The sequence below is a fragment of the Gekko japonicus genome, unplaced genomic scaffold (assembly GCF_001447785.1).
Source record: "Gekko japonicus isolate JY-2015 unplaced genomic scaffold, Gekko_japonicus_V1.1 scaffold484, whole genome shotgun sequence".
NCBI classification, from domain to species: Eukaryota; Metazoa; Chordata; class Lepidosauria; order Squamata; family Gekkonidae; genus Gekko; species Gekko japonicus.
Window position 1 is genome coordinate 515126 of NW_015168059.1, and position 14512 is coordinate 529637.

Sequence of the window (14512 nt, forward strand, 5' to 3'; positions counted from 1 at the left end):
CTGGTGCGGCAGTTGGTCCCCTTTCTCAGCCGCGAAGACCTAGCCACAGTGATCCACGCGACGGTCACCTCAAGGCTAGACTACTGCAACGCTCTCTACATGGGGCTACCTTTGTCTCTGATTCGGAGGCTGCAGCTAGTGCAGAATGCGGCGGCCACCCCCACATAGATCCCAAAGAGCACTTCGGTCGGGGTCGCTACATCGCCTTGCGATCCCGGGCCCGAGAGAGGCCAGGCTTGCGGCCACTAGGGCCAGGTCCTTCTCGGTGGCGGCTCCTATCTGGTGGAATGAGCTCCCGGAAGAGATCAGGGCCCTGCGGGACCTGATGCAGTTCCGTAGGGCCTGTAAGACGGAGCTCTTCCGCCAGGCTTTTGAATAGGAGCCGCCGCCGCCACTACTACCATCAACGAGGACCATTTCTACAGCACCACCGGAGGTCAAGTGGCTAATAATATCAGGGGGCCACAGCAACCTCCCCCTGAATGGATAGGGTTGTGCAATACTGGAGAAAGGGTTGTTAGTCACGCGGGATCCTTGGGTGTCCCCATGTATAAATTGTTTTATATTATGCTTTTATTGTATTTTATTGCACATTTGTGCCTTATGGTTGTAAGCCGCCCTAAGCCCGCATGCGGGGAGGGCGGGGTATAAATGAAATTAAATAAATAAATAAATAAATAAATTAAACCTGATGGGGGAACATTTTAAACAAAGAACCACAGCCATCTGCAAGGCTCTCCCGAGGGCTGAAGAATGGTTGGCTGGTAAACAGCCGCAGCTGCTCCTCCGATGATCTTCTCCTGACGGCTGAAGAAGGCTGGTCAGGCAAATGGCTGCTTGGCTGCTGAGGTAAACTGTTCGGATTGGAGTTTTGGCGGGAGCTGGCTCTGTGGGCGGGACTCAGGCACACCTTCTGATGGGCAGTTCAGGCAGCCAACTGATTTTGGCAAGCATAGAATGTTGCCATGTGAAAACACGTTTATATATAAGGACAGGATGGACTTGCTCCTTTGGCAGAAATATAACATTTTTAAAAAGGGGAAGACATGATCTCTTGAAAGACAGAGCAAACTCTGTATGATCTTATCCCAACTAATCATAAAGGATGTCAATGTCAAAGTTTTTGATCACACAGCTGAATTCAGACTTCAACCAGAGGTGCACAGTATGTTCACCTGAAGCTCTGGCTTTCTTCTGAGTTTATTTATTTATTTATTTAATTTTATTTATACCCCGCCCTCCCCGCGCGCGAGTTCAGTCCTGAACTGTTGTGGGGTTTCAGGAACTTCTCTCCCCCCCCCACCCACATACAGTGCTCTCCTGTCTTGTGAACAACTTCTAAAGTCTGCAACAGTAAACAACAATATGAAAAGGTGATATATAATATTTTTATATATTTGTATTTTAAATGCTTTCTGATGTTTATTGTTCATTGTATTGAGGACCGGAATTTGGTGGAAGGTAGCATAGAAATGTTTTCAATAAATATTTATTTGTTTATTTGCCTTTTGAAAAAAAACTTAACAGGTGTGAGGCGACTGCTGCATTTTTACCCCAGTGGAAACCACCTGGGCCTCAGCACAGATCTGCCAGGCAGAATCAATGAAAGGGAAAGGAGGGTGAAGGGCTTGCTTCTGAGTCCTCATGCAATCCATCTGTGTAATTATTTTACAAGTTTCCCAAGGAATGTAACCGCTAAGACCGATTCTTGATTTTGAGATATGTGTTATCAAAGATTATTGTTACAAACACCATTCAGCCTGATTATCCTTTCTACAATTTTAAAATTACTTATCTGAGAATCATCTAAAAGATAAGGGATAAACTCTTAACTTGTGTCTTCCTTTACAGAGAAGCCACTGGAAAAAGCTCTTTATTATTAAGAAGCCAGCCTTGCTTTATAGCACTGCACTCTCCTGCCTGGAAGCGAGTGCATTTTTCAATGTGAAGACAGCAGCTTTTAAGACAGGAGGACATAATTCCTAAATTGCTTTAAAAATAGTGTGAGAGTGCACGGAAGAAGCATTAAGTATCTTAAAAAAACAACAACCCGGGCTTCAGTTTTTCCTTTTCATTTACTAGGTAAACTACTAAAATACCTATCACATCTGAATTTATTCTCCAGCAACTAAGACAACACTGAATTAAACAGAAAGATTAATTGGAGCAAGTGATTCACACAGAAATATGTTGTTACATACAGTATGATTAACACCAAAGTGAGTCAGACCATCTCCAGTAAGCGAGCTTGTATCGATGGCCGCAGCAAGGCTGAGCAATGATTTTAAAGCATTCCATCTCTGCCATGCTGCCGCAGTTAGCAAAAAAGAGGGTGGCGCGGGGGGGGGGGAGGATTCACTCAGCAGCTGACATTGCCCTGGGCTGCCGCAGAATCCTTCCCACAGCACATCTTTACAGCACGCGACTGACATTATGAACCTCCCCTGCTACTTCTGAGTAACTCATTTTTCAGCCAGGGACAATTTGTTAGATACCCAGGCAGTGTGTAGGAAGATCACTCTGTTAATTTCGTAGCAACTATCATGATGTCATAGCCTTCTGATAACTGGAAAGTCAATATCTTTCCCCAGAAAATAATCGATAAAGGCTCCCAAGAAAATCAAATCAATACATTTCCCCCCCACTCTACTGCAAGCAGCTCAGGTGCTGCCCTGCTCTCTGCCACAGTCCGGGTTGCAGCGACAAAACATCATCTGCTTATGGTGAAGTAAAAGGAGAGCCGGGCATCAGCCTCAAGGGGCCTGGCTTAAATGCCAGTGTGGGTTGGAGCAAGACCTGTTCTTACACACATTTCTCTATTTGATGGATTAATTAGAATACAGAGATGACAGCCTTAATAAGTCCAGGGCTGGCTTTAAAAAACAAACAGAGAATGCAGAACTCAAATGGATCCTTAACTAATGGGCATAATTTGTTAATGCTTAGGCAGGTGTAACTGGGAAGAAAATCTAGAAAAATACCTCTCCTTTAGATAGCTCATGCAATAAATTAATCCATAGAGTGAGCAAGGAAGCATCCTTAAGATGAATAATGCGCCTGATTAGCCATTCTGCTATTGAGCAAATCTCAACATTTTAATGTGTTTGTTTTCCTAGGATTCTTTACGCCATTGGGATGCGGGAACTAAGAGCATCTTACAACAGCCCTGGTCCATGCCTTTACGTTCACTGCGAGGGGAAATGGCCTCATATTTGTGAAAACATTTATACCCCACCTTTTCCGGGTGCCTGAAGGCAGCTGACATTTCTAAATGGAAACCATCCATAATACAATAAAGCCCCGTTAACCTCTCCAAAGAAATTGCCTGGAGATCCAGCCCCGTCATGGCCCTCGCAAATAAAACAGCCGCACAGCACCTCCCAACTTCTATGGATGGGGGCCCTCCCCACCTTCGCAGGGAGCTCATTCCAGTAGGAATACACCAATGAGTAATTCTGTGCACTTGCATTTTTGGTTTATTTTTGGTTTTGATTATATTGGACAAAAATGTCAAGTCTCTAACCAAGTCAAGATCAAATGGTGCTACAGGCAGCTTTAAACAGGCACTTGCCTTTTACCTGAGTCTCGGAGTATCTGGACAAAGCTGGGGGGGGGGGGGGGGGGGATTGTTCGTGCAGTGTCACTGAGGGAAGCCGAGGCTGATTTTTATTTACATCCTGCTTTTCCCCCTCTTGAGGACCATCGTTCTCCTCCACATCATCCTCACAGCAACAACCTGGTGAGGTAGGCTAGGCTGAGAGACCGCGAGGGGACCCCAGGCTCCCCCAGCCAGCTCCCCAGGCAGAGCGGGGAGAGTCAGAGCTGGTCGCCCCAGGCACTCTGGCACTGGCACTCTGAGCAGCTGTGCTGTGGCGGCTCTGATCTCTCAAGTGGACTAAAATCTGGCCCAAAGAGTCAACAGAATGTGCACACCTAAGACAAATGCCCATGGGAGCAAACTGGAACATCCCATGTTTTGGTAAAAACGACAGCATCGCTGGGTGTCAGTTAACACTGCCATGTTGCTGGAATGTGTGGAGGGGGAAAACCACCTTGCTCTGCCTGCTACACACAGAGTTTCACTGTCTGGCTATTATCTACTTTCTTGACCTTGGGATGTTCCAGCTGCTGTTGGCTTTTGCTGGGAACCAAGGGCTTTTGCTTTTTGCCCGCTTTCTTTCCCCACACGCGTGAGCTTTGCTTATTGGCTTCAGCTTGTAAGGGGGTGTGTTTGATCCTAGTATAATTCAAGGTGCCATACTGTTCCTGGGCTGACACAAGAAGTACACGTGTCATAGTCCTGGTGTACCAATAAACAGAATCCTTCTTATGTAGTGCTGTGTTTGTCGGTTGGGGATGAAACCCGTCTGGTCTGATTTGATATAATTTGTGATAAAGACATCTAGTGGCGATAACGGACGTGAAAATTTTGTTGTCATGACTGAGTAGCGATATTGGCCTATACGATGAGGGTGTAGTTGGATCTTTTCCCTCTTTATATATAACCGTAATTGTGGCATCAGACCATGTCAAAGGCATATTGCCCATTTGTATTATCTCATTACATGTAGCCACTAAATGTTTTGCCAACACCGTGCTGAAGGTCTTATAGAATTCTACTGGTATGCCATATAGCCCAGTGGCTTTATTATTTTCATATTTTTGATTGCATCCAATACTTCTGTTAGTGTGATTTCCTTTTCCATTAGATCTGAGTGATCCTTACTGAGTCTTGGTAGGTTTGGTAGAGATTCTAAATATTCCCTAATTATCTTCTCCAGCAGATTCCTAGTTCTGTATAAGTCCTCGTAGTATTTTGCAAAGATATTAGCAATGTCCTTTGCTGTGTGCGTTATTCGGCCATCTTTGTTTTTTATTGAGCTTACCCCCAATCTAAGGGAACAACCCACTCTGAATGACACAGGGTAGTGTTATTAAGGAAGTGCTTTATGTTGTGTAATTACTTATAAGTTAGACTATGATTTACAGTCAAGTTATAGAATGTTGGAATGCATGTTTATGTTGATAATTGTAAAAGTGTTAAAAAACCAATAAAACATTTTTAAAAAATGAAGTGCTGTGTTGCGTGACCTATCGAACCCTGACACTGGGATTAGAAATGTCACTTAGATGTGATTTATGTTTCATCGTAAATGTGAGGTGTTTATATTTATTCAGTCTTGAAATTACAATAAGACCAAGAAGGATGCAGACTAGCAAAGCAGTTTTAACGCTTGTCTAAAGAGTTCAAATTCAGGACAAAGGCAAAGAATCGTTATTTATCCTTGCTGCTTTTCCTAGGGGGGGGGGGGGGCACAAGAGAAAGTCAGATGTGTACTTTGGGGGATTAACTAGTTGTGGTGGTGAAACGCCCTTCAACCCCAGCATTTGTCTCCGGACCAGAGAGAAAAAGTGCCCTTGGGCCATTTGACACAGGGACACAGAGCAATGCAGGTGGGCGGGAGCAGACTCATACCCCAAGCTCACAAGCAAGCAAGAGCAACAGAAGTGCAGATGGATCCTGCCTAGAACAAGATCAGCCCTGGGTCTCACTCACAACTGGAAGTCACAACTAGAGCCATAAAGCTGGGAAGACTAAAGCCACACAGCAAAAACTCTTCCTTTCTAACAGGAAGGGACAGGGAGGTGCATCTCCAGGATGGTGAAAACCAAGTGTCGTGGGGTCGAAAGCCGGTCCGGGGTCGCACGAGCAAGGCAGGGTCCAATGGCAGAATGACTTGTTGCTTCCACGCTTATCCCACCTTCCACTCCCTCGGTTATGCTGAGTGTGCAGCTGGGCTGCATTGGGCTGATGCCTGAGCAGCCACTCTGGCTTAGTAGCCCCAGGTGTCCCTGGGCAGCCAGCACACTCTACACCTCCTCTTGAGGAGCTCCTGCTGTGCCCTCTTTCCTCTGTGCTCAGGCAGCTTGCGGAACCATGTTTGTACCCGGGTCCAGGACTGGGGCCGTTCGGAGGCTGTCCCCTGATGAGAGCACCTCAGTTGCTTACATAGCCCCGCTGTCAGTAGTTGGGTGCATGTTGCTTACCCCGTCTCCATCCTTAACGGATTCCAGTTGCTCACTATCCTCGGATTCAGCTAGCACAGGCTGATCCACGACACCAAGAGCTACAGGAGGATCTCTCTCAACTGGATGAGTGGGCATGTGGCAAATGAAGTTCAATGTGGGTAGGTATAAGGTGATGCATACTGGAACAAAGAATCATGATTTAAAATATATGCTGATGATGTCTCAGTTTGCTGAGACTGAGAGGGAACGAGATCCCGGGGTCGTAGCGGATAGCTCAATGAAAATGTCAACCCAGTGTGCAGCAGTACTGAAAGCCACCAACTCCATGCTAGGGATTATTAGGAGAGATTGAAAATAAAATGCCAACATTGTAATGCCCGTGTATAAAACTATGGTGAGGCTTCATTTGGAATGGCCCCTTGACTGCTCAACTGGCTACCCTGAACAAACCCTTGCTTAAGAGAGAGACCAGAAACTGGACCCAAGGATCACGAGCAGATGAACCTGAGAGAACAATGCAAGTCAGAAAGGCTTCCGATCTGTTATTGAAGACACTGCATTTAGTTGCCGACGTGTATTGAGTGGGAGAAGGAAGGACCAGCCGCTCCTTGCTGCACTCTGTCGCACTCTCTGCTTGCCTGTGGCTCATGCGTAACAAGGAACAGCACACGGATCACTTATTTACACGTGAGCCCATTAGCAAGAGAGGGAAGGGAGACGGCCCATCCTCTCTCCTTTCCTCCACTGGTGGATCTCGGATCTCTTAGGAGGAACTGAGCTGCACAACAGAAAACCTACTGGGTGCAGGGTCATTCCCCAGACTGGATCGGTGGGCTGCAGAGGAAGGACGTGGGCATCTCCCTTGCTTCTGACGAACACAAAAAGAGCCAGCAGCGGATGGCATGGAACTGGGGCCCGTGGGCCCTCCGGGAAGAAGAGACCTCAAGTGCACTTCTTCTGAGCCGCTAAGATGAACTACAAAGTTCTCACTGAATGGCTGGCTGGGCTGTGGCAGAAGGCCTTGCTGGACACAGCTCCCTTTCACACTCCATTTATTAAAATATTTAGATCCCACCTTTCCTTCCGGCTCAAGATGACTTACAAGTAATAGTTAAAACATTACAATTCTCCCCCTGTTCAGTCACTCTATGCATTTCTGAAAAACTCCCTTGTCATAGTTTACATGGGGGTACACACAGTACAGAGGAGATGCGGAAGAAGTGTTATGATGCTTGATCACAACAACGCACGGTCCTTCTCAGCCTCAAAAGTCTACTTCGACAGACAAAGGAGCACCACTTTTGGGTTGTGTACATTAAAAATACTTTTTTTCAAAATGAGTGTCCAAATTAGACCCATTGACTCTTGCATTCTGGAAGTGGCTTCACATATTTACAAGCCTCCGAAAGACCCAAATGCCTGCAGAGGCTCATTATTCTGACCACTCAGTCTTTGCCCTGATTGAGACATGGGAATGACCACGCCACGTGCATGCAAAATGTAATGTGGGGAGAGGTCCTCGGGGTAACTTCTCAGGGTCTTGTAACTGCTAACAGAGAGTACGGCTACAGAGGCTCAAGTCCCTGCTCTGGGAGAAGAACCAACCTGCACCTGCCCATTCTGAAAACTACATCATGCCAATCAGGGCTATTTTTGGGCAGGAACGCACAGGAACGGAGTTCCGGCTGGCTCCCAAGTTGGCCACACCCAGCAGGAACTCATTAGCATAATAGGCCACACCCAAGAGCAAAGACTCATTAGGGCTGGCTACATTAGGGGTGTGTGGCCTAACATGCAAAGGAGTCCCTGCTACAAAAAAGCCCTGGGTTTTGACAACAAACAAGGTAAACAGAATAACAAGCAAAAGGTGGGTGTGGCTGGATAACCACACTTCTGATAGCATGGGGGTGCGGCCTAATGTGCTAATGAGCTGTGCTGTCAGGGGTGTGGCTTAATATGCTAATGAGTTTATGCTGTGGGATGTGGCCTATTATGCTAATGAGTTCCTGCTGGGCTTTTTCTACAAAAAGAGCCCTGCAATGGAAATCATAATTCTTCTTGTCCTCTCTTCCTTCCTCAAGCCTATGCCTAGCTGCTGAAGTGACGGACTGCACCTTGCAACAAGAAGAGGGTATGCCATTACTCTTCTTGATGATTTATATCCTGCTTCACTCCTAAGGTTTGCAGAAAAGTGTTTGGGGGGGGGGTAGGGTAACTTTCCCTTAATAATTCCATAAACTCTCTCTAGTCAGCCAAAGCCTTTGGAAGGATCAGGAGAAAAGCTGCACGTTCTAATGGCATTTGTGCTGGAAAGCAGGAGGGCTACAGCAGCTATCAATGGCGCAGACCTAATTTTATTGACAGGTTTCTTTCTGGGAGACAACACAGGATTCTAGCAGCTGCTGTCCTACAAGGGTGGAGACCGGCTACTTTGCATATCCCTGGGAAATGGGTGAGAGGGACCATGTGTTTTAGAATCACAGAGCTGGAAAGGACCTCCAGGGTCATCTAGTCCAACCCCCTGCACAAGGCCAGAAATTCACAAATACCTCCCCCCTCCACACCTGCAGTGACTGCTGTTCCACGCCCAGAAGATGATAAAAAAACCCCTCCAGGATCCCTGGCCAAACTGGCCTGGAGAAAAATTGCTTCCAGGCCTGCCAACGGACTTCTTGCTAGGAGCACTGGGTTCTAGTCCAAGAGCACCTTACAAGCTAATCAAAAGTCAGAGCTCCCTTTGTCAGGTCCCTTTGCCCCTTGAAGGCTTCTGCCCCAGAAATCTTGTTGGCCTCTGAGGTGCTCCTGGGACTAGACTCCAACCGTCCTCCTGCAGACCAACGCGGCTGCCCTCTGCGCATCCCGAGGAGGGGGGAGGCCAGGCTCCCAGAAGGTGGCACAGAAGCAGCTCTTCCTGTGGTTCTTACCCAGTCCGCTTAGTGAGTTTGTGGCAGCGCTGTGATGATTGGGGTGTTTTTTGTTTAAAAAACCAAGGGCCACCCGGAACCTAGCTCATTCTTAGTCACCCGTCACGCCAGCTGCCATAGTGCCATTTTGCTGATCGGGACTACATCCCTTGGATACGATTTGGTTAAGGAATTTTGGCAAAAGATTGTAAGGCTTATCTTTGATTTATTTCAAGTTAATATAGAAATTAATAGGGACTTGCCTATTTCTGGAATATTGGGAAATAAAAAAGTGGAAAGAAATAAACGGGAGTTATATAAAATTATGGTTTTAGCCGGGATGGCTGTAATAGCATTGGGATGGAAGGATAGGCACAAATGGACAATGGAAAAATGGAATAATTATGTCTTTGAACACGTACAATCAGATATATTCGCACAGATAACTACTGAAGAGACATGGGAGGAGAAATGTCAAAAGATTACAAATAAATGGGTGGGATATAAGGAATGGGTGGAAAGGGGGGAAGCCAATCCAAATATCCAAATACGAATGAAGAATCTGTGCACACGGTTAAAAATATGAAGGTACTATAGGAGGGAGGGGGGAGCGGGGTAAAATGATTGTACAATGATTTAATGTAATGTAATTTAAAAAAAACTTGGATACGATTTTAAAAACAAACAAACAAACAGCCGGCAGCCTCTGACAACTCAAGTGACTGTGATTAGTACCGAAAGTAACCCTGGGTTGTAAAACATCTAAATTAAAAAGGTGAGCACTTTTTCTGACGAAACAAGCAGCAATTTGTGACAAAGCAGTTATCATCGGGAGGCACTTCGCCCTATTTGAGAGTGAAGCATCCCGAGGCAAAGTTGAGTCCGCTCAAATCCTGGCAGGTTAATTATCCCAGCGATTACAGTAGGCTGGGAAGGTATTATGGCTTAGAACCATTGGCAAAATGATGTCATTAAAAAACTAAATTTAGTAATAATCAAGTCCTTCAGCCGCGTGCTGCTACAGAATGGCCCTCGCTGGCCAGCAGCAATAATGACTTCTGAACTGATGTCCCAAGTTGAATGGATTGTGTTCGGTCTAATTAATAAATGACAGTGACCCAAGGCAGGCTATTTTGGCCATATACAAACAAGATCAGCCCCTGCAGCGCGGAAGAGGTGGGTTCTTCCATTGTTCCCTCAGGTGTAGTTGGGTGTTCAAAAGCAAAATGTGGCCTCTAAAGCTAGTGGTGCTAATTGATTTTAATTGATAAAGAACGATAAGTTTTGGATCTGCAGCACTCAGTTGCCTTTCCAAGCACTCCTCTTGAATACTGGCCAACAACCAGTTTTCCTGCAGTGTTGAAGTAAGGTGTGTTGGGCCTGTGCCTAAATCCCCATCCTCTACAGCAACCAGCCAGACACTTCTCTTGCCCCGTGCCACTTTCTTTGGGCTTTCTTCAACCAAGGGGCCAGCTAGCACTCCTCATGGGGGATCCTCTCGTGTGGGCCCTCCAGGTGCTTCTCCACAATGAGGTAGAACTTTGCTCACAGAACCATTCAAGCCTGTAACATGAACTCTCAAGGGAAGTCTGAAAAAACACACACAACCTTTCTTCCAAGGAAGCAATTAGATCATACTTGTAGAACGTTGGAAGGTAGGGGGAGAACTTGAAGGGAAGGCCACACAGAGCACACACCACCTATCTGCACAGGGCATACCAGCAAGGCTTGCAGTAGCATGCCCATCTCTTGGGCACCGCTACTAATAGCTTCTATCCAGGGCACCCTAGGTGAATTCCAGCAAGCACCAGAGACCTCTAACTGCATGGGATTCTATGAGCTGTGCTCTCCTGTTCCACAGAGAGATTGGGGTCCCGGCCAAGCTAGAAGTGAAAGTAGGCAGAGATCAACAAACGACAAGTCTACTGAATGCCTGGAACAGTTGTATCAATGTCTACAAATATATACCACCCCTTAATAGGGAACAGATTAATAGGAAATTTATTCACCACAGCCAGAATGTTAAACGCTGCAGCATGGAGAGAGCAGAAAGCACCAGATGTTGAAAAATGGCTAAGGAAAGTATGGTACACTTTTTTCATGGGGAAAATATCTGCATACAGGAAGGACTGGGATGGAGACAGGTATGCACAGGATAAGTTTGCACATCTGGTCTCCTTTCATTAGTTTCTGGAATAGAAACAAATCTCATAAAAAAGAGATACTGAGCCTTGTTTAGATTGTCAAATCTTACCTCACAGATATTGTATTACATGTTATGTACTATGTAGTCTCATAGGCTGAATATTATGAAATAAATGGATTATTAAGAAAAATAAGTCCCCCAAAATGTACCACCCCTCAAAATTTTCTACTGCCTTGTTTGGCCACAAATATCTACAGGAAAAAAGGCCCATCCATTCTTGGTTGCCTGTACACAATTCTTACTTGGGTCTAGCTGTTTCCAAGACCCCTTTTCAAGCTGTAAATCTTAGCTCCTGTGTTTCATAACAAAAGTCATCCTGTAGCTTAATAAAAGGCAGGTTCAATTATATTTTACAATTATACACAGCACTCACCGTCTCATTCCCAAAGAGGACGTCTACGTAAGGCATAACTTTCATCATCGGCTCCTTGAAGAACTGGCTAATAAATGGTGCAGAAAGATTCAAACTGAAGATCTTGTTACTTGCCGAGGCCTGAGTGGCCACTTTCAGAATAGATTCGGGTGACACGGTCAAAAAGAAGCCCTGCAAACAAATGCAAAAAGTATTTTCAGATGTTTAAAGAAAATGTATTGCTGCTGCCCAGCTACAAATGCTGCAAATTTTGGCATTATAAGGCAATCAAGGTTAACTAACATGGGAGGGTTCAGGTGGGTTGCCATGTTGGTCTAAAGCACAGAACAGAGTTTGAGTCCAGGGATAGCTTTAAGACCAACAAAGTTTAATTCTGGGTGTAAGCTTTCGTGTGCATTCTTTGATGCAAGTCTGATGCATGCCTGGATTTATAACAACTTGCTGATTATGGAGCATGCAGTTTTGAGAGGATGTGCCCTACATAGGGTGAAAAAACCTCCACTTTACTGAGAAAACATAGGAAAGGGTTAGACTGTATCAGGCAACCTCACGGAATCTGAGATTCCTGCAACTTTCAGAATGTGTGACTAAACATATAATTAGCCTGCTTCCCGTGCACACAAGGTGCTGTAACACCTCTGAGCCACAAAATTGCAATGGCAATGAGAAATAAAGGAGAACAGAATGATGTGTTAAATTATTTATGTGAGTGCACAAATAACTGACAATTTCCCATGCATTTTTAACCAAGAGCCAGAAAATATATTCAGCACAAAGACACCGAGATGCAGTAATTATCGGATGAATATTTCCCACCACATTTCACTGAACTTCATTGTGGGAATTCGTCCAACAGCTAGGCAGGCACAGTGGAGCTGAGGCGTTCTATGTGGAGTACAACCTCTACAGGGCCCCAGCAGTGGGACCCGGCCTCAGTGTGTGGGTCACAGCCTGCTGCAGAGTCTGGAGGTCCCTCTGTAGGGTGGAACTTGTGACTGTGACCCTCCTCTCCCTCTTATGCATTCGGCAAACCCAGATGTCAGACACAAAAAAGGCTATGGGCAATTAAATTAATCAAGATCTTCTTTCCTACAGGAAGTTAGGGATTTGCACAGCTATCTTAAGCTAATTGTTACAATTCTTAAAAAAAAAACACCACACCTTTTACCTTTATTGCAGTTGCATGGATTCTTTATTAGACTGAGTTTTTATGTCTGTTGCTTTTCACTCGTAACTCCCCCTCCCAACTGGAAGGTGGGAAACCATTGTCTCATTTATAACCTTACGGATCGTGATTGCGAAAACATGATTGCCATTAATGTGTTGTCGAAGGCTTTCACATCCTACGTTAACAGCAAGCCATATTTTTCCCTATAGGAACAAGCCTGGGGGAATCCGCAGACTCAAGCGTTCCCTCCTCCCCTCCCCTCCTTTCCCACTTTTTTTTTTTAGCAAATCACAGGCTGCGGTCACACGGAGCATTAGGCACGCTACAGAGACGGAAGATAGGCGGATTTTCCGGGTGCGATCACACCGCAACATCTGGGAAGCGTAGAGCTCCCGTGGCGAACCTGAGGCTTCCCGCTGAAGATGCAGAGTTAAAAACTAGTTAGTACCTCCGAAGTACTAGTTTCCGGAAACTGCGTGGCAAGGGCTGGCGTCTGATCGCGTTTCCGGTGGTGGCATCCGGCGTTCGCCCATGTCCCTTCGCAAACAGGTTCCCCCCCAAGTCTCCACAAGATGCGCACAAGCACCCAACGGCGCATGCGCACAAAGAGGAAAGCGAAAGTGCCGTTTCGGCTTAAAACATAAATCAATGAACCTGTTTGTCACGGCAGCGGCACCTAGCCATTGCCGGTATGATCATGCCGCACCACTTCTTTGCCGCGATGCAGGATCATCGTGTGATCGCCACCCTCGTTTACCCGCCAGCGCCAAGGGAAGGACCCGTGGTGTGCCGCTGGCGCATCTGATCGCGTAATCGCGTATCAAACTGCGCCGGGGCAATTAGCCACGCCTCCCCCCGCGATATCCGGCCCGTGTGACCGGGGCCCCAGTGAGCTGTCTTTTAATTGCAAGCCGTTTGTTCTCTTCCCCCCCAAAAAAATTTGCTCTCCCCGAGAAACTTGCATTAAACTGTGGTTTGGAATCCTAGTTTGCATGCAAGAACAACACATAATTTGTGGTTCAAATACAACAACCTATGACTGCCTGCCTTCCAAGCATAAAAATTATTTTCATGTCAGGAAATGTGGTGTCAGTAAGAGATGGGCAAGCCTGAAGATCTCACCCCCTGAAAATAAGAGGTTCAAAGGGCAAATCAATAAATCCTTATATATATAGGCTTCCGGTCTGGCTCCCGCGAATGGCGGACGCATCCTTGGGTCGCTCCCGAGGGGCGTCTCGCCCGCCCGCGGTGGAGGAGGGAATCCGCACGAGCGGAGACCCGAACGAGCACCTCAGGATGTGAGGAGCTCGGATCCGGGGCGCTTTAGGGCGCTTGAGGGGGGGGTCTCTCTCTCAGCCGAGAGGTTGGAGACGAGGCTCCCGCCATGCCCTGCCCCTTTGGACCTTGCTGCATGAGCGATCCCGTTTTTACCGGGTTTAGCGGGGCCACCGGACGTCACCGAGTGATAAAGCGACCATCCGAAAAAGTTGAAAAAGAAAAGATCGGCTTAACTGTGAGTTGTCAAAATGCAAAGAAAAAGATCTAAAACCGCTCCCCCCCCACCCAGCGAAAAAGGCGAGGAGGTTAATCCTCTAACTGCATAAGCGAAAAAGAAAAGGAGGGGGGGAATGGACTGAGCGAACAGCGGTGTTTTCCCTTGATGTATTTGAATTAAAGCGAGAAAAAGTTTTGTCTCTCTGGAGCACACTTTAAGAACTTTCTAAAAGTAAACAAAAAAGAAAAGATGTCGGAGCTGGGCAAAAACGAGCGGAGGAAGGGAGGGACTTCCGTCTGGGCGTTTGCTTGTGTGTGAGAGCCGGCTGTTTAGTGTT

General features: G+C 46.4%; 1 protein-coding gene across 1 annotated transcript in view; it reads right to left on the minus strand.

Annotated features, from left to right (window-relative positions):
- Positions 1–14512, minus strand: part of ADK (adenosine kinase) — a 333994-nt gene that overhangs the window by 115518 nt on the left and 203964 nt on the right. The window contains exon 7 of the mRNA XM_015414519.1: positions 11513–11683. Within this exon, the coding sequence (XP_015270005.1) occupies positions 11513–11683 (171 nt within the window). The remainder of the gene's footprint in view (positions 1–11512; positions 11684–14512) is intronic.